Source organism: Aplidium turbinatum, chromosome 2, assembly GCF_918807975.1.
Source record: "Aplidium turbinatum chromosome 2, kaAplTurb1.1, whole genome shotgun sequence".
In the NCBI taxonomy this organism is placed as follows: domain Eukaryota; kingdom Metazoa; phylum Chordata; class Ascidiacea; order Aplousobranchia; family Polyclinidae; genus Aplidium; species Aplidium turbinatum.
Window position 1 is genome coordinate 13,104,795 of NC_137473.1, and position 27,768 is coordinate 13,132,562.

The window sequence follows — 27,768 nt, forward strand, 5'->3', positions numbered from 1 at the left end:
TCACTTTCCAGCCTAATGTATTTTGCCTATCGTAGGTGAAGCTAAAAAATGCTACAGTTGTACCCCCCAAGAATACCACTTATACACAAAGAAGGAAAAACAAATATACCGTGTCAAGCTGTAAGAAAAAATAAAGAAATAGCTGAAAGTTAAACAAAGTTATTTTTTGTTTGAACTATTTTTTTGTTATTGGTCAAATTGAATGGTTTTTATAATCATATGCTTGCTTTTGCTAACAATTATGAATTATTTGAATTTAAGAAATATTTATTATGAATTACTTAACGGTTGTAAACCTTATTTCTATAGAAAGTATACAGTAATATAACAATAAATAGTTTTACCATCAATACTACAGAAAAGTGTGCAAAATTATATCGAATATAGTTAGTATACCTATTCCTCTAAATTCCTATGATCCTGTTGCAGTGAGTTACACCCTTAATAGTTTCATCCAAAGATTCTTATTCACATATAATTACATGTAGGCTATAATATTATTTATAAATATAGTACCGCTGAAATTTAATGTCTAATATTAAAATTATAATGTATATTAAGACAAGGATGGAAAAGGGACATATTTCCTAACACAGCACAGGCAGTAAGCATATATCTTCAATAGCCACTTGATGATTAATTGCTTTAACAAACAATTGAAACTATCCTGATGCAGCGAGTTCGCTGTAGTAGTAGCGGTTTGCACTAACTTTAGGAACACAGCAGTTCCCAAGTCATGTGTTATGATGAATGGTGTTGCAGTGCCTCGCCAACTTTGAATCAGGATTTCTAGAAGTACGGAGTGCGACACTACCTTCTCATAGTGGGGTGCATTAAATATAAGAGTTGCCAGGCGTTTTTTCAGCAAAGAATGCTCTGCATGACTTTTTTCAGATATAAACTGATGCTTGTTTGATAAATCCTGGATAAATCTACCCAATAATTACAAAGTCCCACAACTTTAATTTATCAACTCTTCACTGCAAAAGTATTTGAAATGGAAGCTCTTCAAAGCAATTCGGCTGCAATCCAAAAAATACGAATTTATTAAATAAGCTTCCTCTGCCTAAAGACATCCATTTATCTAAGCGTAGCACTACTGCACAAAACAAGGTTTTGGTGAAATGTTTTTTCTTTTTTCAAGTTGTAATTTCAAAAGGGTTAAATCACCCAAGTTTTTAAAGACCATTGCATCGATATTGTATTTTGTAGTATATATCTGGGCTTACATATAGTTTGATAAATCTTTAAGAGATTTTTAGGATTAAATTTTAAACATTTACTGGTTTTGACTGGAAAGCATTGATCTACACTGTTACAGCAACGCGATTAAAATACAATTTTGTCAGAAAATGTAAAGAAAAATCTGGCAATACTTTTGCATGACACTCCCCACTCTGAGAACCAAAATGGCGTAAGCCGTGCTTACCGGTAAGTTCTTGTTTTTTCCTGCCATTTTCATCCCTAAACAGAGTGTCAGAGTCGAAAGATCAACAACCGTGCTGAAAGGGAAGAATTACGTCACCTAATCCATTAATCAATTGATTTGACAGAATTTTACAGTAATAACGCTTTTCAACACATAAACTCAACAGACAACATTCAAGACAGCAGCTTCAAGCCAAACAAAAGAACCGCATAAAACAGCTCAACGACATACCGATTCCAACACCATTCATCATAGCACGTGACTAGGAAACTGCGTTCCGAAAGCTGGCGAAAACCGCTACTACCACAGCGAACTCGCTGCATCAGGCTAAAACAGGTCGTTAGTATTCGTATCTACATTGTGAAGAAAGCAACGATCATGCTGCTAAAAGCGAAACTCAATCTATTGCAATTGAAAATGTGTTAAGATTTCAGAAAAGAGTATGCAAATAAAAGATGTGAAGACTGCTTTTTTGATGAAACAAAATGATAGATTAGAAGTTGAAGTTGAGGACTTAAAAGCGGCACTTCAAGTTACTCAAGCAAAAGTAAGTATCAAAAATACGTCATCACATAAGCTTCTTATCAACGTTAGTTGCTTTCAAAGACTAATAGTTGTTGGAATTGATCATAGGCTAAATATCAGCGGCTTGCAATAATTGGAATAACTAAAAGTGTGGCTGAAACGTTTTGTTGAATTTAAATTTCGGCCAAAACAGCAGGCTAATTTCTGGTCTATAAAATTATGCTAAAATGTGATTACAATTTTACGTAGTCAAAATTAAACGTTTGTTATTCGGTACACACTTCCTGATGCACATCAGTCTAAAAAAACAATCAAAGTGAAACAATCAGTTTGCTATTTAATATCACGCTACATATCACAGAGAGTCACATCCAACTTCTTTGAGAAAGCTACATTTTCTAAGACACGTTCTGTTAATAAGTTATGTTGGGTAAATCTTCTAAAGAAAAACGCCCCTGCAACCTACGTTGTTATTTTATAGGTGGATTGTGAATGGGGTTGTGCGATCCACTCGGTGGCGCTACAACTGGGTCCTAGCAACACGCTCGCAGTGATTGCTTCAAGCTTTAGCACGCTTTGCGTAACGCGCGTACAGCTGATATGGGTGGGATGGGAGTGCAGTGTTGTGTTGATGTGAGGGTAAGAAGGTGCATATTACCAAGTTTGATACATTTTAGGCTTGATTTAACGTTGCTGTGGCTATAAAAGCAAATAAGTAAACAGGCTTTTCAAACACCTTGCATGACAAGGTATCGACTTGTGGTGACAGGCAGAGAGGGAGACAGAGCAGTTTTTGTAGCTATAATCCTTTAATAATGTCCTTGAAGTCTATGATTGTGCTGTCTCTTCCTTGTAATAATAAATTGAGATGATTTAACTCCGTAAACATGTCAGTTAAATAAGCAAGATTTTCTTCAAAATTATCAGCATTCATCACATCAATCAATTTTTTTTCAATCATGCCATTTTGTTTTTGGATTTGTTTGGCAGTTTGCTTCTTTTGCATTTCACTATCAATTTTATTCTGCATAAATGCCTTTACTTCTCTTCTTAGCTGAAATAATCGATTCAAAGCATTGCCTTTTGATTCAAAGCATTTGCCTTTTGATGACATTAAATAAAAACTCTTCTTTAATGTCATCTTTTATTTTGTAATGGACGTAAACTAGCATCTGTGCACAAGATCGAACTCCAGTGGACTCATCCACTGCAATGCTGAACAAGCCAGATTCTTTAATTTCCTTCACAACAGTCTCCTTAACATTTTCTGCCATTTCAAAAATTTGTCTCTGCACTTTTGTTGGGTAGAGAAACTTGCATACCCTGCCATCACCTTTTATATAGGCTACCAAGTACTTATAGGCTACTTGCATACCATGCCTTAACCATTTATATAGGCTACCAAGTAGCCTACTTGCATGTTTAACTGTATGATGATTGATGAATCAACCATGTTTGATGGGTGTGCGGAGCACACACTCTGAATATACGCCACTGCAATATCCAGGGTTGCCATCGACATGGTCCCCAAAATAAGGACAACAGAAAAATTAAATTTTCATACAAAATAAAACAAACGTTTTTGAACAAATCTCAGCATTTATACGAGCCATTATATATCACATGCCATATTGTTTGCCAGAAACAATGTGTTCCAGCAACTCATTGTTCGTAAAAAATACTTTGTGCATCTCACGACAACTCAGGTCTAGGTTTACTTTTACTGTAGTAGGGATTTGGCTGTCATTCTACTAAGTTTATTCACTAATTGTTGAAAATAAGACAAAATAAGGACTCAAACCAAAAAGAAGGACATTTCCTAGCAATAAGGACAGTAATATTTTCTAAGATAGAGTTCTTCAAAATAAGGACAAATCTTAGAAATAAGGATGGTATGGCAACCCTGGCAATATCCCTGGAATGGGGTGATTTACCAATTAGGTCCGTGTTGTGCACCGTCTTCCTGGCGTTCAATTAAAAAAAGGTTTTCGATTTCGTCATTTACTCGACAAACCTCCTAAGAAACTCGAGTTGCTAAGCGATCTGTTTCCGACGGCCCTCCCTACTGTTCACTTAGTTAATTACAAGCACTTTTGCAACTTTATGAGAATTCTGTAACTTTATGAGATGTTTTTCTTATTTTTGTATCATTCTGCGTTCCAACCTTCTAAAAACAAACATGTTTTGATAACTACAATGCATATCCGAATCATATTTTAAGTTATTCTTTCGCCCACGCATAACCAAGCGCTGTACAACGCATCGTTTATATGCTGCGCAAGGCTAGTTCTCGTCTAGAAGGACCCAGTTGTACCGCCGCTAGTGGTTTCGTGGTATCCTGTCGCACAACCCCATTCTTCCCTTCATGAATTTCTGACTCAGGCTGTGTTACACATTTTATCTTTTTTGCACCATAGGGCTAGAAGCTGGTCTAGCTAAATAGTTAATTAACAAATACAAAAGTAATCGGCAATAATGTATAGATTGCATCGATTGAATCTTCTTATAAAATTGCTCAAGCAAATCTGAATTTGGAGAAAACAAATTCTGAATCAACAATAAAGAAACTAGAATTGAAGCTACAGGTAGGAGTGCGTGTCAGCAAATACACGTGATAAACGAGAGAGCTCAGTTCACATTTTAAGTAATTTGTTTTATTTGGACCAAAACTGTTTTCAAGTCCAATTACTTACATTATAATTTAATGAAATAATCTACAGCGAATAAGGGTCCAGTGCATTTCTTAGTTTAACGAAGAAGGTTTCACTTGCAGCATATTTAAAATAAACTTTATCATTCATAGCTAATCGTTTTTCGGATGTAAGCTAGAGCGACACTTCCTATACGCAATAAGCACAAGAAAATATTTGTATCACACATTTCTTCGTAAAAAATCTTAAATTTTCATAACAGCATTTTGTTAAAGTAGATACACGTAGTCGTAGACTGTTGCTTAAGTGTAAGTCATCTTTAAACTATTAATCGCTGGGTATTTCTTGATGGTTGATGCTTATAGTCAGCTAGTTGGGCTACCTTCAAGAAGTTGAAATTTATTGCATTTTTATAAATATTTTCAGATTCCTGATGAAGGCTTAAGTTAAGCGGATAACGTTCGACTGTTAAAACTATTTGTAAATATGTAAAATATATTGTTATAATGCTCAACCCTGTTGTATTGTTGTGTCTTGCCTGTCTTTGGTACTAGCAGCAAATTTTTTAACGAAACTATATCTCTAAAATATGTTTACGTCTCCATTAATTTCAAAGAGCACTCAAGACTTGTTGATGATCAAAATGAACGAATTGAAAGTAACCCATCAGAACAATGTATCATTGAAAGACGAAATAGATTCGTTAAGAAATCTTGTTGAAGAAGGAAAACGGTAAGGTTATGTTGAGGTTCACACCTCTCTATTCTATTGGCATGGAAAAACTTTTAAATGAGCACTTTGTTTAAATAAGAATATGTTTGATTTATGATGTAACGCCAAGATCCAACAAGTGTCTTTTGAAAGTTTATTTTAAACGACTTGAAATTACGTCAATGAAAAGCTTTGATACTTAATAAGCAGATGCTTAAAGATCATGTATGCTGCTCATTGTCTAAACCAGGGGTTCTTAACCGGGGATAAATTTACCCCCTGGGGGTAAATTTCACCTACCGAGGGGGTAAATTTACTGAATCATAAATTAAAGCAAACTTCATTTTTTCAGTTAGTAAAAAACTGGTAGTGTTGCACTCGATTTTGATTCAAATTTATGCTTAATGTAAGTTTTCGTCTTTTTCTTTTATCTCCACGCAAGTAGATTACCAGTTTCATTGCAGCAGCGTATGTGTGCTACATTTTTACTGTACCAGTTCAATATGCAAATGCAAGGAAAAAGTGTTACCATTATAGATGAAGGCCTACATGATAAAATTCAGGGCTTTCAGACAAAATTAGGTCTGTGGAGTAAGAGAGTTCAAAAAGGAATTTACACAAATTTTCCAACATTTGATGTTTGGAAAGTCAGTAGAAGTCGCAACTAGATTTGAAGGGCTTTGAGGCAAACCGGTCTAACCCCAAAAATGTCAAATTTGATTTAAAGATGCCATTCAACAGATATCGATATTATCTGTTTATGCTATAACGGTCTAACCGTTATCACGTGTATGTGAAGGCGAAATGAGCAGACTAATTTCAAGCTCTTCGGTTTTTTTCATATTTGCTAGAGCCAAAGTGGTCTAAGCCATAATTTTTTCCCTGCGCTTGAGCCAAAGCGGTCTAAGCTACAATTTTTCCCCTGCGCTTGAGCCAAAGCAGCTGCTGTGCAAATGCTTCAGGGTTGTCAATTGTCATTATTTGCAAATTTGGCTATTTTCAATATCATTTCAATATTATGTTGTGTATAAATCTGTATGATGCAATTTTGGCAACTTTAAATTATTGCAGACTCATTTTTAGCCTATAGGTTGTCCAAAACAAGAATCATAATTACAAGATAGCAGTATTTAGCTAGCTAAAGTATTAAGAGTTGATGTTCTGTGTTAATAGAAAGGTAGGTAGCTAATAACCTTGTTTATGAGAAGGTCAGCTGTTTTTGCATTACCGGACCTCATAATTTTATCGATTTAGAAATTTTTAGAATTCGATTATTTATTCGATTTAGAACTGGTGATCAGAAAAAGGGATACTGGTGGCAGAAAGGTGGAGTGGTTAAAAATTCAATGGATCAGACTTGTCAGTGAATCACCAAGTTTAATGTATTTCAAGTACAACTTGACTGATATTACTGAATGGAATGTATTGGATTTGGCAGAGCGTCAAAGTCGTGGTCGACCAGCCAATGGTGTGGCAGTTCTCAATCGTCTTCATGATCAGCCTGTGCTGATTAACCCGTTAAAACTAAAAGATATCAACGATTTGTTGGATTATGTTCCTCCTGTCTATCACGATTTCTATAAGAACTTGCGTAGTTCTGCGGATCAGGATCTTGATGAGATGCTACCAGACGAAGCAGATCATGAAAACGAAAATGATTAGAGGAAAGTTGTGTGAGTTAATGATATCCCAAAAGTTTTTCACAATAGAACTGCTTTTTTCCTTAAATGCATTGACACTTTCTTTTGGTAAAGTTTTTCTGCCAAACCTAAATATTCTTCAGCCCTTAAAAGATCCAACTGTAGATAGAACTCCCAAAATTGTAACTTACAATGTATGCTACAATGGTCTAACAGCATTTTTGTAGTTTGTATTGTTATGTTACAATGTGTGCCACAATGGTCTAACCGTATTTTTGTATTTTGTTCAGTAGTTATTGCGATTTTTTGAAACATTCAGTGGATAACAGATGAGGCTTGTCACAATATCTAATAAACTTGCAAGCATTGTTGTGTGTATTGTTTGTCGATTTTTTGGTACTCAAAATACTTCAATTGCGATTTACTCAAAATAATGTTTTTGTGGTTTAGACCGGTCTGCTTCTAAGCCCTTCATTTCTGACCGCGAAATCGAAATATACCAGCACCTTGCCGCCTTAAAAAAGAACTTTGGCGGTTACGTCGAAGGTGAAAGTTTTAACAGTAGCCTACTGCTCTTTGGATAACTCATCCCTTCGAAGCCAAGTTAGAAAGTATTGCTGACGATGATCTTTGCAAAGATGAATTGATTGATCTTCAATGTTCAACAACTCTTTGTTCCAAATTCTTATCATGCAATGGTAACTTTTTACTTTTCCAAGTTTTGGTGTGGATTAGTCGAAGAGTTTCCTACGCTGACTAAGCATGCATTTGAAGTTATTACACCTTTTCCAACTATTTATCTGTGTGAAGTAGGGTTCTCTTCATTGTTGACTAATAAAACAAAACATCGATCTCGTTTAGTTCCCAAACACGACATGCGAGGAGCTCTTTTAAAGACTGTTCCAAGAATCTCCAAAATTGTTCGTGGAAAGCAAGCACAAAAGTCTCACTGATTGACTGTTGAAATTGCGTGTCAGTCATTAATAAAAGAAAAAAACTTAAACATTCTTGTGTGCTGTTATCATAGTTATTTAGGACGTTTGAGCAGACATTATTTTTCACAGGACCCCGTCAAGAACAATCGTGTCTTCGGCAAATTAACAGCTTGTTTTTGATATTTGCCAAGGTAAATCCAGACAAAAAAGATGTTTTGCATTTCTTCGCATGGTTGACTGGACACGATGACATCACAAGGGGTCACCAAAACGGTGGGGGTAAATTTTACTTTTTTCATTCGGCAAGGGGTAAACGAGACAAAAAAGGTTAAGAACCCCTGGTCTAAACGGTAACATTTTTTATTTGATGCTGGTAGTTTGTGGTTCGATTCCATGTGGGTTCATAATACTGAAATTAAAAGTGTTATCCATTGAGTTTTTTTCCATCGTGAAGCACTAAGAATAGGTTAAAATGAGATAAGCTGATGATGCCGTCATATTGTTGAATATGATAAAAAAATTAAGTCGCTGAAAGAGCTTGGCAGTTATGGAGCGACAAAACTGTAGATAAGCAATTCCATTAGGGTACTATCTGGCGTTACATCTTTGTTTTTCGTTTTTTTACGCACATGACGCCAAATACGATGTTTTTGTCAATCAATGTTACTCAATAAATAATTTGTTACTGCCAATGAATACAGATTTTAAGAGATGCAGTCAAAGCATTAAAAAACCTACTGTGAGCTAGAACTGATACATGTTATTGACATGGATAGCCTACATAGCCTACACTCTAAGTAGGCTATAATCTATGCTATAAATCTCTGGCTATAAACATGACGACATTCTGTGTCTTATACTCTGCAGCCTTGGAATGAGCAGCAACAATTGCTTGACACTGAAATTATCTGAAAATTTTAATGACATTGTGGATGGAACTAGCTGCGACTCACAAAAAAACGAAGCAATGAAAAAACCTATTCAAAGAGATGAAAATAGTGTAAGTAAAAAAAAAGGTTTTCTTTGCAGTTTTGTAGACTTTGCAGTAAGTTTTTGCAACGATTTTTTTACAGGTTTTTCATTAGAAACAACGCCTTTTTTAAGGAAAAAAGGGGGGCAATTGCCCTCCCGCCGAAAGGTTTTGCCCCTCCCTGAACATTTTCCCAAACTTTTAGTAACTTTTTTCACCTCAAGTTAAGTAATATCAGTCAACAGTCGCTGTAATTGTTACAAAAAGTTCAGTAGCCTACTCTATCTTTTAGACTTTTTAGAGTCTCCTCTTTAGAACAAGGTAAGGATAGCCTATTAGTTCAGCATTAGCATATTCCTTAGCGGCTAAAACATTTTTGACATGATAGACGTGATTAATTATCGGATCAATAAAAACCATCGTATAAATCACAATCATATCAGTTAATCTTGTTCGTACTTATCCGCTGCCAGGAATTTCTACTTTCAAGGCCTTTCCCAATCAGACAGTATTTGTTTGTTCATACGAGACGCAGGCATTTATCAACGAATCCAAGCAATGTCAGAACAAATAACACTATGTAACACAAAACTTGTCCTTGGGAACTATTATTTTCTGATTTAATATGGCCTAAATCAACAAAAATGAGCATTCATATAGTTCAAACTTCGGTTTTGACTTTATGAGATTCATTTATAGGATTTTTTGGCTAATTGTGCCTTTTTAATGCAATGGTTCCCCCTATATCTTTTTAAATCAATATAAAGAAGTTAAATCTAAGATTACTTATTGTTGTCTGTGTTGTCATTGTAAAATAATGACGATGAACGTTGTTTCAGAGATTCTTTAAATACATAAACAAGAAAAAAACATGTATAGAACGCGATTTTAATTTAGGCTACAAACACGATAGAAGACCTAAAGGCCCGAAAACCCTGCTACAGGCCTTTGGTCAAATTATTACAGAGCAAACTTATACGTCGTCACTTAAAGCACTTAAAACTTATAACATAATTACAAAGAAATGTTTTTTTTTTAGATTGGCGATGATATATCAGTTTTCTTTCACGTAAACGGTTCATATGTAGTCCTCCATCAAACTTTCATTGTAGGCTAACTGGCCTTTATATGGCGTTCCTCAAAAACCTGATATCTTGATCAAATCTTTCACCTTGTTTCTCGGGGAGTTGCCCTTTTTATCTTTGAATTGATCAAGGTGAGCATGTAGTGGGTGTAGTTTCAGTGACATCCTGCATCCCGTATTCTAATATACGCATCCCTGAGTTGATCAAAAAGCACCCTTTAGTTTTCTGCCTTGTGATTGCCCAAAAATCTGTTAACTACAGACATAAAACAGGTCCAAACTGTCTGTTTAACTTCAGACAGCATCTCGATCAGGAAAATAATTGGAGTTTATCTGTCGCTTCACTTCAGATCACGTAAATACTCCAGCTTTGGTTTTTGCATCTTGCAGTTTTTAAAACAGCTCTTTAATTACTTGAATGCTCCACCCTCTGTAGAGTTGTTTAAGACCTAGTTTTATGTGCAGAGAAAACATCAGTATTTTTGTTGCATCTACCGGAGGTTGTTGTTTTACATTATAAGGTCCAGTCTCATAGCTGGTTCTTGGAGGCCAATTCCTCTTCTTGCAGTGAAAAGCTGTGTTTCTGCTATCCCAGAGGCAGAGAGCATTGAAACTTGATAGAACCACCCTGAAGCGCCATTATCAAGGCCACCATCTTGAAATCACCAACGACCTCCCAATTGTAAATGTCCTACTTCAATGCACTCATCACGATTTTGATGTTTTAGTATTCTTTCTTTATATAAACTGAGTAAGCGGAAGAATGAAGGGACCCTTGTCTGCGTTACTCAACAATACAGCTGTGAGACTTCTAGATGAGATGTCGATGAAGAGCTTCCACTCAAGGATTGCATGAAATGCTTTTTAGCCTGAAAGAGTTCTTCTATATCATGGCAGTAGCATAAACCGTCTTTAAATATGTAGAACAATGAAAAGCTTCTTTGTGAAATAAGTTGAACCCTGTCATCCAATAAGTCCCATTACTTTATTCAGTAGCGTAGCCAGGAATTTTCAATGGGGGGGTTTTGACGACCCAGCGGCGGGGGGTCTGGGGGGCCTCCCCCAGAAAATTTTGAAAAATTACTTTGAATTTGGTGCATTCTGAGAGCATTTTCAACAAAAATGTGGGTATGAATATTCCTGTAAAATGGTGCTGTCCGGTGGCATAGCAAAAGGATAAGATCATGTTTTCTTCGGAATTTTTCGGAAATAAAGCTAAGTCTCTATGTTTTCTTGTTGCTAATTCCTGGCTGAGATGTTTGAATGTTTGGTATTGGCAAAACTCGCTCTTTTAATGCAGTTTTGTTTAAAATTAGGCAATTTTTTTTAGACTGAAAGCATCATTCTCAATATCGTGACGTCACACGCGTGCCAAAGGGGGGGGTTGTAACCCCCAAAACCCCCCCCTTGGCTACGCCACTGACTTTATTGTAGAAATGAGTACCGTAGCTCAGCATTGGACTTTGTCAATGACAATTTTCCGACACTATCGTTTATATCTTTTTAATGGCGGTAGTAGGGGCGCTTTTTCACTAGTAACTCGAGCTGAAGACAAGACAAACACACTGTGTAGGGTTGCATCTCGCAAAACAGTAAATTTGAATAAATTACAAGTAAGGTATGGGACTGCAAAAATGCTCAGGCTTCATTGTTTCATCACAAAAGCAAAACCTTGCAAGGCTTTGTGTGCAAACAGAATCCAATTGTTACTTAATTTTACCCATTAGATAACTATGGCTGGAAGGAGCTGACAGTAAATTTTCAACGTTATGTATATGCCTATTTTCATGAGAAATGAGAAAAAAATCAAACTAATCTGAGGAACACAGACCTGAAGTTATTGTGGTACAATAAAGATTTCTTATATTTTTTTGGCAAAAGCAAACAGAAAATAGTAATTATTTCCTAAGGACAATTTTTTTTTCTTTTTTTGTTAGCCTACACTGTGTAATTTTACATCAAATTAAATGGACATAAAGATTTCGAAATTACGAAACAAAATTAAAAAAATAAAAACAAAGAAGCAGCAGTATAAGCAAAAAAACGATTTTGCATATTCTGCAAAAAAAAACGCGTAATGATTCAGAAGTTCGAACTGCATCTTATGAGGATCCAAGTCGAAAAAAAGTACAGAATTTCTCGTGTAGCAATGCCGGATCAAATAATTTTAAAACACGATGAAATAATAGAAACACCACAAAGAATTTAATCCACAAAACTGGCAATGTAATAAATGAATCTACTCTTCCTCCTCTCAAAATATTTTAAATAAACATTTCACTCTCTGTTACAGCATCATTTCACAGAGATTTATTGTTGAATTGGGATAAAAGTACTCTAAAAATGCTCAATTTTTAAGTGTTTTTTCAAAATTTTCTTAGAGAGGCCCCTAGCTCCCGTCTGAGTGTTTCACCTTCGTCAATTCGTTGCCAGGTTTACAGGCAAGTGCAATAGTGCTTATTTGCCTCTCCGAAATTTTGTGCAGGCTACATCCCTGGCACCAGTACATCAATATACCGGCAACCTATTTCATGGGCTTGTAAGCAAAACTCAAATAATATTTTCATCGCGGATTTCAAAGGAACGTTGATGCTATAATAGGAATAACTGAAATCACACGTTTTTCCATGTGAATTGTACATCAGAGCAGTGAGTAACGAGTTGGGGGTGTGGAGGGCGAAGCCCTGCAGCAGCTAGGACAATCACTGGTAATATTGCCCCTCTAGTGGAAATCTGTTAGAAGAGAACCTGATTAGCAATATCAAATACATTACGCAGTATGGATAAGCCGACAGTTAGAAGTTTTGTTGCCAATAAGTAGCTCCATCCACTAAATGCAGAATGTGCATAGTTTACTTGCAGTAGGCTATAACAAGGCTAAGTTTGCAACGTTTTACATTATTATTATTATAAGCACTTTACGAGAGAATAAATTTTAAAAGGCAAAAAAGCATATTCATAAGCCAACATTGCCTTTGTCAAAAACGTAATAAAAAAGGATAGAAGTGTTTTTCTTGTTTCGTCAAATAGGCTACGTGTAGCCTATATAGCTTTAGCCTTTATCTTATATAAGCTTTGGAAAAGCCTTTATTTTATATAAGCTTTAGCCTTTAGCGTGTAGCCTTTATCCAATATATCAACAGAAATGAATTAAAATAATTTAAAACGGTGTTATTTTTCTCAGAATTTGCAGTTTTTGTCAAGTCCACAAGTGAGCAGCGGAATTTTGCCAGAAAACAGTTCCTTGTTTTCTTTGTTGAAGATGCCAAGACGGCCTTCTTCAGTTCCCATGATAACAAAAGGTTTTATGCGAGGTTCCTCTGGAACAAGCGGGATAAACCTATTTGAATCACCTCTAGCTACCCCGTCCTTGAATAACTTTATATCTTCATCTCAATTTTTTGTAAGTTCCTTTTTTCGACCGCTATTTTTAGACTCTTCTTGCACGCCTATGACTTATGAGTTCATTGGGTAAATGGTTGCATAAAAGGTTGTAGGTTCTCAGTTAGAAAAATTTTCTTTGGGAAAAGCTAAACGTATAAACTTATGAGCCACTCACTCCATGAATGAGACTAACGCTTTGAAATTTGAAGCAAATACATTATCAATGGAACCTTTTCACGGCTCTTGTCATTGCGGTGCGAAAGTTACTAATAGGTGGGGCGACTAACAAAGACAAAGAATTACGAATTCTTCTTTTGACTACTTCTCTTTTCTATGGACATACTCTTCCAAGCTAAATATAAACATATCCTTCAAATCTTTTTGTCTTTGGTCAAAAAATTTACAATTAAAAATATTGAATAATAAAATACTTGAAAAAACAAAGTGATGTAATAAATGTGCATTTTTAAATGTGCAGGCTCCTATTTGTTAACTTTAGGAACCGTATGATCACATTTTGACCCTTGGGACAATTTAGTTACGTGATATTTTGTAAGTATTTCACAAACCTACATAACGTGAAATCGTACTTTAAAGAGAGTTGCATTTGATAAAAAAAAAAAAAAAACTTATTCAAATCATGCAAATTAGTCAAAACGTCAAAAGAAGCTCTACAGCATTAAGCGTAATTAAAGGTTGTATTTCTTGAAACAGGAAGGAAACACTGTTAAATCATTGAATGGATCCAACTCCACAAACGACTTTAAAAGCAGCGATGATGAGTCTGATGATGAAAGCGGCATTGTACCAGTCAATGTTCTAATTCAAAAGGAAAGAAAAAGTTCGATTTGTAGAAGAAATAGCAATGTGCCGGAACCAAACCATCTTCCTCTTCCTCCGGAGGCACCAGTGCCAAAGAAGTTACCACGGCGACCAGCAAGCTGCCAAGCTGCAAAGTTTGTTTCGGCAGATGCAGGTCATATTATTTATAATGTGCGTTAGAGATAAGTTCATATGCTAAGTAAGTACAATGGGTGTTGGCGAGAGACTCACCGAAAAGAAAAGATACTTTGCCAAAAGTTGGATTATGCACGCTGCCTAGACAATTTTCTGTCATTTTACTGTACAATATGTATGTAAGGGATTGGCTACTTTTAGCTACGCTGTCCCTGTGGCCGTGATCTTTAATATTTTTATTAGCTACAGCAAAGATTGCATCTAGCCTAGGTCAGAGCTCTCCAACTTTTTTGTCATCGTGGAACTCCTGATTTTCTTTCACGTTTGTCACGGAACCTCCACTAACAAAAATTTAGATTAAAACTGTAACGGTTTAGCATAACAATGAAAAAGTAATGAAACAACTATCAATGTTTCTTTTTCGGCTATTGACTGCGCTCAACCTCCTGTTTAATTAATTAACTTTTTGAAATGTGAATGAGACACGGGGATCTAAAGATTTAGAGTGACGTATCGATAAGGGCTACTGAAGCAAGAAATCAATTTTCTTAAGAAACGATGAATCCTAGCGGAATGTTCATGGAACGTTTTAAACTCACTTATCTCCACTCCATGTTTTGCGGAACCCTAGTGTTTCGTGGAACCCCTGTTGAAGAGCACTGATCTAGGTTATTTTGTTTTATTCACCGATCAAATGCGTTTGGTGAAAGCTTACAAAAAAAAAACAAGTACGACCAGTCAGAAAATTGTCAGAATAATATGTAAGAACTGACTGTTACAGTAGATATATCAACGTGAAAGACCTGTTCCAACGTGACATGCCTTAGAGAAAATTATTATTATGATCCACTGTATAATTGCTAAAAGATTAAATGTAGGCGAGTGAGTATATATTCGGTAGGCCTAGATGTTTATGATGTTTATGTTTATATTGTTTATTCGGTAGGCCTAGATGCCTTTGATTCACAGCTAAGTTTTTATGGAATAGGATAATTTCGTTAGAGTCTGTGTTAATGTTGAATACTTGTTTGTACAGATGACTTTGCATTATCACTGCAACCGCTTTAGGTCAAGGACGAGATTACTTCGATGCTATGTTCAATGATGCACAAAAGAGCACGTTATCGTTGAAGGTGTCCGGAAGCAGTGTTGATACTGAATTTTCCAGACCTTCCTCTTCTTCCAACGACTTTTTGCAGTATCCAGGATGGTGAGTTTGCAACCAGATCATTATCATCCATTTTGCTTCAAAGAAGCCTGGTCTTCATTCCGAAACATCAGGATCGACCAGTTGTCTACAGCGACTCCTTCATGTCTCTTTATTGTTGGCATTTTTAATTTTTGGGCTTCTTTTTGTCATATTGTCTTTCACGGTGTCGTTCCAGGTCTTTTTGGTCTTCCTTTTCTCATTTTTTCTATCACTACATTATTCCAAACCCGCTTTGTCAAATTGTTCTCATCCATTCATTGAAGATGTCCAACTCATCTCAGGCGACGACCACGAAAGTACTCTTCAATATTTGCAACATCAGTCCACTCTCTTAAGACATCATTTTTAATTTTGACGAGAAGTGTCTTGCCACACATCATTCGAACCATCTTCATCCCTTTCGTTTGCATTCACCTAATATCTCTCCATCGCCTAGCCTTCACTTTCACAACACATTGCGCTTCTTACACACGCCTTGTATAACCTTCCTTTCAATCTGAGAGAGAGTATTCTTCCACAAAGCGTGTCTGATAATAATTCTTTAAACTGTTTCCAACCATCATGTATCCTTGCCGTCACTACTCTGCTATGCAATTATCTATTTCTAACATATCTTCAAGATAACGGAATTCCGTAACTACTTTTATATCATCGCATACCAATTTCACATGCTTCTCGTACGTTGCATCAGCTACAATACTCTCACATCTTCTACATTCAAAACGTATTCCATTAATCAATCTTCCATGAATAACTGAACATCTCTTGTGCACCAAATACTTGCATTTAATACATTGAATAGAATTGCTTATTACTCTCTTGCCACATGCTGCACATGGATCCATAACATGGACTGCCAATACCTCATTTGTAGGCTACATTTTATTCTTGTTCTCATTGCTTTTGTTTTATTCACATTCACTTTTAAACCTTCGTTTTCCAATGCATTGTTCCACCTGACATACTTTTCTTCCATCTCTTTCCAACTGTCTCAAGATTATAAGCACTAAATCGTCAGCGTACAAACATTTTTCCATTGTTTTATCTACTATCTATTAAAGCATCCATAACTATGACAAAAAACAACGGACTGAGAACTGAACCTTGATGAACACCCACTTTCACTTTTAACCATTCTGACATTTTATTCTCCAGTTTCACTGCTGTCTCAGCTTCCTTGTACGTGTCCATTACTGCTCTTACTTTTGATTCCATAACACCTTTCTTTCTTAATGCCCAATAAATGACTTCTCTCAGAAAAAGATTGAAAGCTTTCTCTAAATCAATGAAGACAAAATATATTTTTTCCGATACTTTCATATTTTTCTAACATTTGTTGTATAACAAATATAGCATCTACTGTACCTTTCCTCGGCATAAAACCCATTTGAATTGCACTTATGTCAACTCTCTGTCGGATTCGCTCTTATTATCAATATTAGTATTAGCAAGCTTATTTTAATCAACAATGGTTCATATAAATCTACGATTGAAGTCTTAAGAATGAGAACTATTTAAGTCACAAACGATAATTAAAAAACAAAAGGTTTAAAATTTAGCAAAGCTATAACCTTATAGCCCACCAGTTCATATGTTGGACATTATAATAATTGATTTGGTCAAGAAAAAATGTTTTAAAAATTGAAACATAGACATCAACTGAAAATTGTTACTTCAGTACCACAGTTCTTTAAACTCAAGTCTTCAACAAAACTGGCTTCTCCACAGCTCTACAGGAAATGTAAAGGTGGTCGACATTGATGTCTGCGGAAGGTTTGTTCGAGTTCACAATCTATCTTCGACTCGCATACAAGACATAGGAGGATACACATTGCAACAAACTGTGGCTGGAAAACAAGTCTCAAAGTATCGATTTCCATCGCGAACTGAATTACCTCCAGGACACACAACAACGGTAGATAGAATAAAAAATCACTTAATTTCTTTTCACATAAACAACAGCCATGTTAATGCTGCAACTAGTCCTCGCCTAGACTATGTGTCGTAACGATAGACACCTTAAATAGAAGGACTCGTAACTCGCAATCTCGGGTTTTTAAACTTGGGTCCCAAAATCTTAAGACTAGTATGTGTAATTTGCGCAAATTGCGCATACATAGGCCTAACTATGACTTACTGTAGGCTACTATGGCTAACTGTTGCTAAATCTATTGAAAATATCCACAACAATTGCAGTTAACGAGCAAGCAATGTTTGCCAATGAATTGCAGCACAAATAAATTTTTGTGATGAAACAGTTGAATTAAGAAGTTGGTCAGCAGCGTAACGAAGTTTGAAACCTTCGAAAGCATGACAAAGAAGTGTGAATTGCAACTAATTGCAACGCTTTTCACAATTGCAACTGAGCACAATAAAGAACTCTCTTTCATGAAAGAGGCGAAAATGCATGTTGCACGCTGGCGTGATATTGAAGCACTCTACAATGAAGATCGTAAAACAGCATCCGTTTAACAAAGGTCACATACACAGCTGTGTAGTAGGGTGGAGTGAAAAAAACTTTTTATAAAATTTTTATTAGCTTGGGGTTGGAAAACTTGCCAATTACTACTAAAACTAATTGTGCAAATTTAGAATGTAATCTGACGAGAGCTTGATCTGCCACCAGCCACTTGAAAATTTACCTTTGGGCCATTCCGTGTCAATTCCCACAGTCAAGAAATTCAACCTATTCAATTTTTCTTAAATTTTACACACCATTTCACTATCTTATATGATGAATACCTGCAAAATTTGAGTGAAATTTATTGAGAAACACGAGAGTTATAAAGCATTTAGTTTGGGGGGGTCTGCCGAGGGGGCACATTTTTTTTATCTTTGGCCATGTTTGAGGTCCTATTACTGCTTAAGTAAATTAGGTAAGAACCTAATTTTTTTACAGGTGATGGTAGGCTACTTCTGCCAAATATTGAAAAAATAACATCATTCGTATTGTCACTTTAAAAGGTCAAAGGTCATAGACATCCAAATGTGGCCGTTTCCAGCTCTCGGTTAAAATTTTCCAAAATTTTAAAACCTTGCTAAGACCCTATTTTTGATTGGTTTTGGCTGAAATTTAGTAGAAATGTTGTTTACAGGATTCTCTATGACATTTCAGTGTAAATTTTTACTGGAGTTATGGTTAACCGGGATATTAAAAGGACCTCTTTTTTGCTTTTTGTCATTTTGACCCATGTTTCACATTAAATACCTCCCAACCCCTTTAATATTTTGTACTGAAATTTTCTCAGTTCATACACGAAATTTCGTTTTCAACATACTTACGTTTTCAACATTTCGTTTTCAACTAACATACACGAAATTTCGTTTTCAAATGAGAGTTCAAAACCTCAACCCCATCCATTGTTCAGCCAGCCAGAGGAGGACTTGAAATAATTGCTGAAAAAATGAGTAGTCATTTGTGCAATTTTCAATTGTTTCTCCTTTAACTCCTCTTGTATATTGTACACCATCGGCTGCATCGCTGAGTGGTCACAGCCATGGCTTGACATTCCAAATGCCGCCGGTTCGACACTGCTCTAGAGCATGTAGCTGTGTCTCTGACAAGACACTTAAAGGCGTGCGGTCGATTGCAAAATGGCGCCGCCTTGACTATAGCCTTTGGTTTCTCTCATGATTATGAGGAGCAAACTGTCCTAGAGAGAAATGCCTATTGCCCTTCTTGGGGCTATGGGCTGCTGAACTGAACTGAGATACCACTAGAAAAGCATTTAATTGTTAGGTTTTTAACTAACTTTTTATTGTTAGGTTTGGAGTTCTACGTGCCCTAAAAGAAAACAGGAACCACCCAACCATTACATATCCAAAGATCTTGAAAGTTGGAAAACTGGTTTACAGTGCACCACTATACTATGCAACTCAAACGGTCAAGCTGTGGCATGGATGGCTTCAATACCTGTAAACACCAATAATTGCTTTGAAATGTGCTCTTCTTTATGAATAATGTTTGTTTTTTGAAATGTTAATTTTCAGTAGCCTTAACTTAGTGTTCTATGGAAAAAAATCACATTAATAAGGGCTCATCAGTAGTCTTTTCTTGTTTCTTTCCCCGACGTTTTCCCTACAGGTTGTCTCCAATATATTTAAATTAAGAGATTTTAGAAACTGTTTAAGTTACCAACTTGACCTCGAAAAAGTTACTATACCATAGATTTATAAATAGGCTAGGTCTGTGTAATATGACATTACAAAGCTTGTTTGACTATCTTCTCTTACTGTTATTTTATTTCTTTTATGTATGGGTTGCCTTTAAACTCGATTGCGCAAACTATAGAGAGCAATGTGTGGGGTGAAAACAAGAAGGGAAAAAAGGACTGAAGAATCGTTGGATATGCTAGAGATGAGAGAGACCATAGACCAACTGGCAAGGGCAAATGGAGTAAGATGGTATGGACATGTGATAAGGAGGGAGGAAGGAAGTTTTCTTAGAAAGGCACTAGATCTAAAGGTGGATGGGAAGAGAAAACGCTGTCGTCCAAGAAGAACGTGGAAACAACAAGTGAAGGATGAATTTAAAAAAGTCGGACTGAAGGAGGAAGATGCAAGGGACAGGGTGAAATGGAGAAAAGGGATTAAAACAATTGCTGCGCGGAAACAATCGGCCACCCCCACTAGTGGGGAACAAACCGACGATGGATTATGATGATGATGATATACGCTGCTTTAAGCTAATCTGAAATGCTAATCTTTAAGCTAATCTGAAATGCTGAAAGTTGACCAACAACTAGTGATGGGACAACCACCGGCTTCGGCCAAACTCCGGCCACTTTTTTCAACTCCGGCTTCTGGCTGGAGATGATAGTGGCTCCGGCCGGAGCCGGAGATATGTGCGTGGCTGTGGTTAAGTTCATGAGCTTGGATAAATGCAATTTTATGCCTCAATGCGGTATTGCATTAATTCAAGAATAGACTACACAATTGCACATGTTGACTGTAACTTTAGTCTTAAATGTATCTGTAAGATTGAAAATGAGTTCAAGAGAGTAATCGAAAATCCTCTATATCCTAAAAACAATAAGTTACTACATCAAATGGACAGAAAACATTGGCAAATTTGAAATCTACATAAATGTTTACACCTAAATGAACCCTTTTAAAGGACAGTAAGTATTGTGATAAAGCACCTTCTTGAAGAGAGCGTAATTATCGCTTCACTGCTTAATAAGAGTGGTAGGCTATACCAACAACCAAGGCCTTTGAGAAAATAATTTGGGCCCGTTACCAATGAGACTCAGCTCCAAATTTAGACACTTCCTAGAAAAACGAACCTTGTTCAAAGAATACGACGTAGTTTCTTCAAGTTTCCGAGCCTCTTGGAATGGTTACGGGCCCTCAGAGAATCGTTCCGAGTCCAAACGTATCCTCTAAGAGTCTAAACCTCCCTGTCAACGCTACTGCTAACAACCGCTTTGTTAAAACATTGATTATATGAAGCAGATATTACCAAAGGTCGAAATTTCCGGCCTCCAGCTGGAGTTTATATTCACTAGCCGGAACATCTTGTCTCCGGCAAAATTCTTGCATCCGGTGCACCACTACCAACAAATATACAAAAAAGTTAACAGATATCTTTATGGCAGCCTATATTTGAAAAATAAAGCCCCATTGAAAAATGCATCACGTTGTCATCTGAGCCTATGGAGAGTCCATTTTTTATAGCTCAGTGTTGGTGATGATTTTGGACGTCTGAAAAAGTTTCTGGAGAGCATCAAGTTATTGGTTTCACACCAAAGTTAAACTAACTCATTCAATGAACAGAGAATATTAAATCTTTTATGGTAGGCCTATGGTTTGCGTTTCTTCTTCAACACCACACTCGCAGAAGATTTCTGTAATTGTGGAATTCGATGTTTTTACAAACCGGTGTAACTTGTTAAAAATTAAATGAGGTTGTTCACTTAGTTATTTAAATAACTTCACTTCACTTAGTTAAATAACATTATGAGTTCTTTTGGTGCAAACTAATCTGAATTATCATGAGATATATCAAATCATAATCTGCTCTTTTTCCGACGTTTTGTCAATCGGACATGACTGACTTCTTCAAGGGGCTAGGTCAGATCGTGACTACCTGTCTAACATGGCAAAACACATAACCATGTTCCTATAAACCAACGAACATGCTAAAGGAAATTCAACTTTCAAACAAAAATTATCGCGCGTTAAAATTAGAAAAAGGAGTTGAAATGTTATCAATCAACAAGAAGCTTAAATAACGACAGAGCGGGTAGAGAGTGAACCGTATGAGTCATGAAGAATGAAGTTGTAAGTTATACGCAACACTGCACAATTTTCAATCACCATGAAACCAATTTAAATTCATCAGACAAGCACTTAAAATAATTTTTTTTATAAATAGCCTAGTTTGAAAAGAGATACCTTCATTATGATTTATTACATGTGGCTTTTGATTATTGTGATAGTTCCGTTTAGTTTTCACCAGAAGAACGGATATCATGTTATTAAACGCGATGTAACTGGCTCACACTTCCAAAAAGGTTTAGGCCATATATATAAATATTATATTTTTTTACAGCAACAAGCAAATTCAAACAGATTCGAAAACTACTGGGAAGGGACCTATGGTAGAGTTCCTGTTTTCCACCACAACTCTTCTCACACATCTTCAGTATTGTCTTCCGAGGTTTCACTTAAGACCTCTCCACCTCCTGCACCAAAAAAGTTAGTAGATCTACCTTAGTCTACTTTATAGTTTCAAGAGGCACAACCACTTCAACTATTAAAGCAGGCTGCGTTTACAGCAGACCCGCTACGTAGTCCACAGCAGACGAATTAGTGAAAATTGTGATTTGGTGCCATTCTGTGCAACAATGGTGGACTTGCAGTAGCTCGATAATTTGACTTTCTGTTGAGTTCAATTTCCAAGCAATTGGTTATATTAGCCTAAGCTATAAACTTAGCCTAGGTACTTGTTTCAACTTAGAAGACTGACACAGTTGGGTGGATTTTCGAAAAAAATGTTAGGCTATTGAACTGATGAGGAAGTTCAACCTCCATCATTCCTCTGCCTCTCACAGAGAGCAATGTTGAGCAAGTCTATTCCCTCATCTTACTATAGGCCTACTGTAGAATGTAGATAGGCAAACTCACTCTACAAACTGCTACCATCCAGGACTAGACTACTAATGACTCTCCTACAAGCCAGCAGTTGTGAACTGAGCAAATGGCTGTTGAGCAATTGATCACTGAGCTAGAAAATTTTTAGCAAATGACTGAAATTGGCAAATGATGAAACTGAGCAAGTAACAACTGAGCAAGCCGACACTTGACATGTCACAAGTCAACAAACTCAGTTTAGCAGGCGATGACCAAGCAAGTCCGATGCTTGTTAAAAGTCTCATTTGCTGACTTGGCAGTAGGCCTAACTGAAATGTACTTGCTGAGTTGTCGCATGCCGAGTGGTCCGGCGATTCTACTGATAGGCTTGCTATTTTTACACAGGTTTGTTTCTGCTTACCACAACAAACAAATTTGATTATTGTTGTGTTGCAATTGATGCACAGACATAAATTTTAGAAGATTCCCATTGAAAGTTGAGATAAAATGTGCTTATTTGAACAACACATTTTCAAAGAAAATGAAATATCTTTTCGTGTGAAAATAAATTCGATTGTATATAAACACATTTTCAAAATGGCCTATTTGTCCTTTTTTTTACAGAGACAATTTTCTCAAAAATGTTCCACAAGCCGTCCTTACTCACACACAAAGTGCTCTTTTGCCGAAATACGTCTTTTCATCAACTCCACCAAACATCGGTAAGCTTGCAACTACACTTGAATCTAGGCTACGTACTGTTCGCCTATGCACTTCAATTTGAATCAGAATTTCTTCAAAAGCCTACGGCTTTACGATTCCATCCGAATAGTTTCGAAGTTTCTGTAAAATTAAATGCCATGAACCTCTGAGATGATATGGAAACAGCTGCTAGGCTAATAGTCTAAATTTGTAAAAAAAAGTTAGATGGTTGAGTGCGTGTAAAGTCAAAGTTACTACGGTAGCCTAACAGCTTAAGGTGGTGAACGTCAATTTGTGCAATTCTCTGAGTAAACTAGTTGTTACAAACTAAAAATTATTGTCAATGCAAGCTGAGTAGGCTATAGTAAGCTAATTTTACACAATATGACTTACTGATTAATTATGTTTTGCAAATGGGCATCTTTTAATTTGTTTTAGTTACAATTAGGGACAGTGGAATACCTTCAATTCGAAAAAAATTTCGAATGGCCTCCCCCCCTTGAGAAAATCCTGTGTAGCCTACGGCCCTACTCCACTGATTACTTCACTTTGATGTGACGTTTTTGTTTGAAAGAGTAGGCTACAGTGGGCTAGACCAGGGCTTCCCAAACTTTTTTGCTCGCGACCCCCTTTACGGTTAAAGGGATAAACAATGCGAAATATACGTTTGTGATATTTATTCAAAGGTTTAATTTGAACGAAAACTAAAAGCAAGCTATCCGTACTCGAAGCCTACTACTTTACTAGGCCTTGTAGCCTGCTGGAAACAAAACCAAACAAAAAGTAAACATATTTATTCACTGTGATGGGTGCGACTGCTCCCTGCGACAAAGCAAGTCTAGCCGTCGCTCGATGTTTGTCAATGCTGGTCTCAAGGCAGCTTCAGTGTTATTTACGTTGGAACGGTTTTTGATCAACTTTGAAAACACTGACACGCACATATACGTGGAGACAAACGGCAGGAGTGCGGTTACTGCTAAGCCATATAGGCCTAATGGTGAATATTCCGGTCTAACGTTAGGCTAAGCCAAAAAGTGTGAAACTTTTTTCCAGAAAATTCAAGCCACAACTTAGTTAAAAGATAGATCTGCAAATTTTTCCTGAGATTTGAAAGAGAGGTAGCCTAATCGGTACTTTGTTTTTGCATGGTCCGCCCCGTTAGCTCAGTGGTTAGGCGCCCAGCTCAAGATCACGCGGCGCAAGTTTGACTCTCGGGGTGTGCGCTTGTGCAGCGCACTTCAGGACTGCTCTCATTAAGCGGCACCTAGTGAATGGAATAATTCCCCGGCAACAATCGGAAAACTTCACTCTGCCAATCTCGGTAACCGGCCCTGTGTCAAGAGCCTCTACAAGTATGCGAAACCACCAGGAATAACCTATCAAGGCTTTGTCAGTCCGAGGATAAAGATTCAAAACTAACCAACCAAATGGGTTTTGGATCCAATCTAAAAGTATTGTCCAATTCTGGAAGAAAATACTTTTAAGCTCTTTCAACAGTCTTGACAAGTGCCGATAACTAGAGGCTTAATATAACGTTTGATTCCTCGCCATTGTTAGCCAAAAATTTTTCAGTAAATGAGATTATTTCAAATAAATCATTTTTAATGTTTTGTTTCTAGATGTTTAATTTTTTGATGAACGCTGCAATTTTAGATTTTAATGTAAAAACATAAATGTTTTCTCCTTGGAAAGACAAATTAAATTCGTTCCCTTTTTTCAGGGAAACCTGACAAATAGCATGATTTGAAAAGCCTTTCCAAAAACGTCTTTACAAACACGGCGGAAAAAGGCTACACTTTTTCCGTTGGAAAATTCACGACTTAATTTTTTAACACTAATAACTTGTTAAAGCATTGGCTTTAATTTTGAAATCCACGTTTACAATGCAGAAAAGAGGATTTTAAACTCTTATTCCATATTTCACTAGGCTATATAAATTTAAAAAATACTGGTAGCCTATTGCGTGCACGACTCTTAATAGTTAATAACTTTCACAGCATCTGGCATATAAGTGATAATATGCAGTGCTTTGTGTAAAATTTGTATACTTTCTGCGACCCCCGAAGTTCGTTACGCGACCCCTCTGGGGGTCGCGACCCCCACTTTGGGAAGCCCTGTTAGACTACTGGTATTGTGAAGCTTCAAACAGCATGTTTAGTTGACATAGGCAATCCACGATTTGGTGAAAAGGCCATCAGCACCAGGGCCGGATTTAGCTGATGGGGGGCCCGGGGCACTTTTAGATTGGGGGGCCCCCGTGCAAAAACCACCTCTACGTCTTCAGTAGCATCAGTCCAGTACTGCACAGCATTTTGCAGAAACTTTAAAGGCCAAAAGGAAAAAATAACACAAAATCACATTTTTTTCCACATAGGAGGGCCCTTCAAAAGTCGGGGGGCCCGGGGCAATTGCCCCCTCTGCCCCCCCTAAATCCGGACCTGATCAGCACGGTGCACCACACCATGAACAAAAATATACCATGAGAATGAGATATAAGCATTAGCTTGATTCAGGGATATCTAAAGAAGGGGATACGAAAGCTTTTATTACGTCTGACAATAGAAGGGCTTTTGTTTATCGTAATATAATCTGTGTTTATCGTAAAATGACAATTGGCACCGATAGTAGTTTAATAAATCTTGTTATGATAACTTGCATTGCGCTATCAGCATCAGGTCTGGATATTCACAGCATGCTCATGGTTGCTTGTTAATTCAACTACCCATAGCCTATACTTGCTTTCGTGACGCGACAATTCATCGAAAGACAATTTATCGAACGACAGTTAATCGAAAGACAGTTTATCTAACGACAATTCATCGAAACGACAGTTCATCGAACCGACTGTTTGTCGAAACGACAGTTCATCGACCGACTGTTTATCGAAACGACAGTTTATCGAACGACGAAGCACATATGCAATGGAATACTCAGAGGTTAGGGGTTAAGGGTTAGGTTAGGGGTTAAGGGCTAGGGGTTAGGGTTAAGGGTTACGGGTTAAGGGTTAGGGGTTAAGGGTTAAGGATTAGGGGTTAGGGTTAGGAGTTAGGGTTAGGGGTTAAGGGTTAGGGGTTAAGGTTAGGGGTTAGGGGTTAGAGTTAGAGTTAGGGGTTAGAGATAAGGTTAGGTTTTAGATTAGGGGTTAGGTTTTCGATTAACTGTCGTTCGATAAATTGTCGTTCGGTGAACAGTCGTTTCGATAAACTGTCGTTTCGATAAACAGTCGTTCGATTAATAATGTCGTTCGATAAACTGTCGTTTCGATAAACTGTCGTTCGATCAATAGTCGTTCGATAAACTGTTGTTCGATAAACTGTCGTAGTACCACTTGCTTTACATCTAGCCTACTGCAAAGGCTTTGGTAAAAAAAAAAAACAGCTTAAAGGGGTACTAAAAGAAAAACCTGACTTGGCGATTTTCCACGTTCTTTGTGTTTAACATGCTACCATAAAACGATTTTCAATAAAATTTTGCCCCATTGCGGTCTGACCACCATTGTGCGCGTGCTTTTGTCAGAGCTTTCAAAATGAGATTGGGCCTGAGCAACGAAGCGTGCGACTGTACAGTCTACGTAACAAAAGACTAGGAATCAACCGATCACGCAATAATTGTTACTGCGGGCGATTTGACTGTAGGCTATGTAGTATGTATGTATGTACATCAAAACAGCGCATTTCAACATCAAAACAGCAGACAGTTTGCTCAAAACATCAGATGTGGTAACGTGGCTTTTGTTATTGCTGTCTTTTATTACGTATTCTCGAGCAGTGTTTGCACTTTTGGTCATTTTGAAAAAAATGAAAATAAATGAAACACTGGACTTTGGGCCTTGCCAGCGCCATTGAAAACAATTTTTTTTGGGTAATTGTTTTTGAAATGTATTCTTGAATGTTCAGTTTAGTCATTTTAATGCTTAATTCCGGTTTGAAATTTTCATTTAGTATGTCTTTAATGGTAACTTTTCAACTGTCTTTGTAAACAAGTATTCTTTAAATAAGCTCTACATAACATTTTCTAACTGTCTTCTGTGGCTGACTGTACCAGCTGCACTACAACACTTTCTACGATTAAAGAACTACATGTTTAAAGCAGTACAAACTACCGCCCTGGTAGTGTCACGAGAACAAGGCAATCGCTGCGAGCCTTCATATCCCCTTTTCTAGATATCCCTGGCTTGATTGAACCGATTGTTAACCGTTGACGGTTGCCAAAACGGGCTGTAGCTTCACGGTTTAGCCTACCTACAATCTCCTAGCCTCTTTTGTTTTTCAGTCTCGCTTCACCCCGCACAAACAAACGGAAAAATATGAAGTTGATAAAAAGTACAAGTCAGGACGTTTAAAACTTTCAAAGCAAAACTTTCGTGCTACTAATTCCTCCCAGCGTACAATTCCGTCTACGCCTTATGGCAACACAATCCCAAATCGTTGATGTTATGTAGACTAAGCTAAGGCCAGTGGTATTGATGTTGTATTAACGCTTTTGTGGTGCAATAA

General features: G+C 36.9%; 1 protein-coding gene across 1 annotated transcript; it reads left to right on the plus strand.

Annotated features, from left to right (window-relative positions):
• LOC145765419 (uncharacterized) lies at window positions 1-27,768 on the plus strand. The gene is made up of 13 exons (XM_082577242.1): window positions 1-120; window positions 1,857-1,976; window positions 4,438-4,539; window positions 5,222-5,337; window positions 8,759-8,891; window positions 13,130-13,348; window positions 14,044-14,305; window positions 15,355-15,496; window positions 17,225-17,411; window positions 19,262-19,411; window positions 22,050-22,195; window positions 23,195-23,292; window positions 27,545-27,768. Exons 1-13 carry the CDS (start codon window positions 49-51, stop codon window positions 27,580-27,582), a joined length of 1,785 nt encoding a protein of 594 aa, XP_082433368.1. The 5' UTR covers window positions 1-48; the 3' UTR covers window positions 27,583-27,768.

Coding starts and splice junctions, on each gene's coding strand:
- LOC145765419 (XM_082577242.1), top strand. CDS start 49: ATGCTACAGTTGTACCCCCCAAGAATACCACTTATACACAAAGAAGGA. Junction 15,497..17,224: donor TTTTTGCAGTATCCAGGATG/GTGAGTTTGCAA, acceptor GCTTCTCCACAG/CTCTACAGGAAATGTAAAGG. Junction 19,412..22,049: donor CATGGATGGCTTCAATACCT/GTAAACACCAAT, acceptor ATTTTTTTACAG/CAACAAGCAAATTCAAACAG.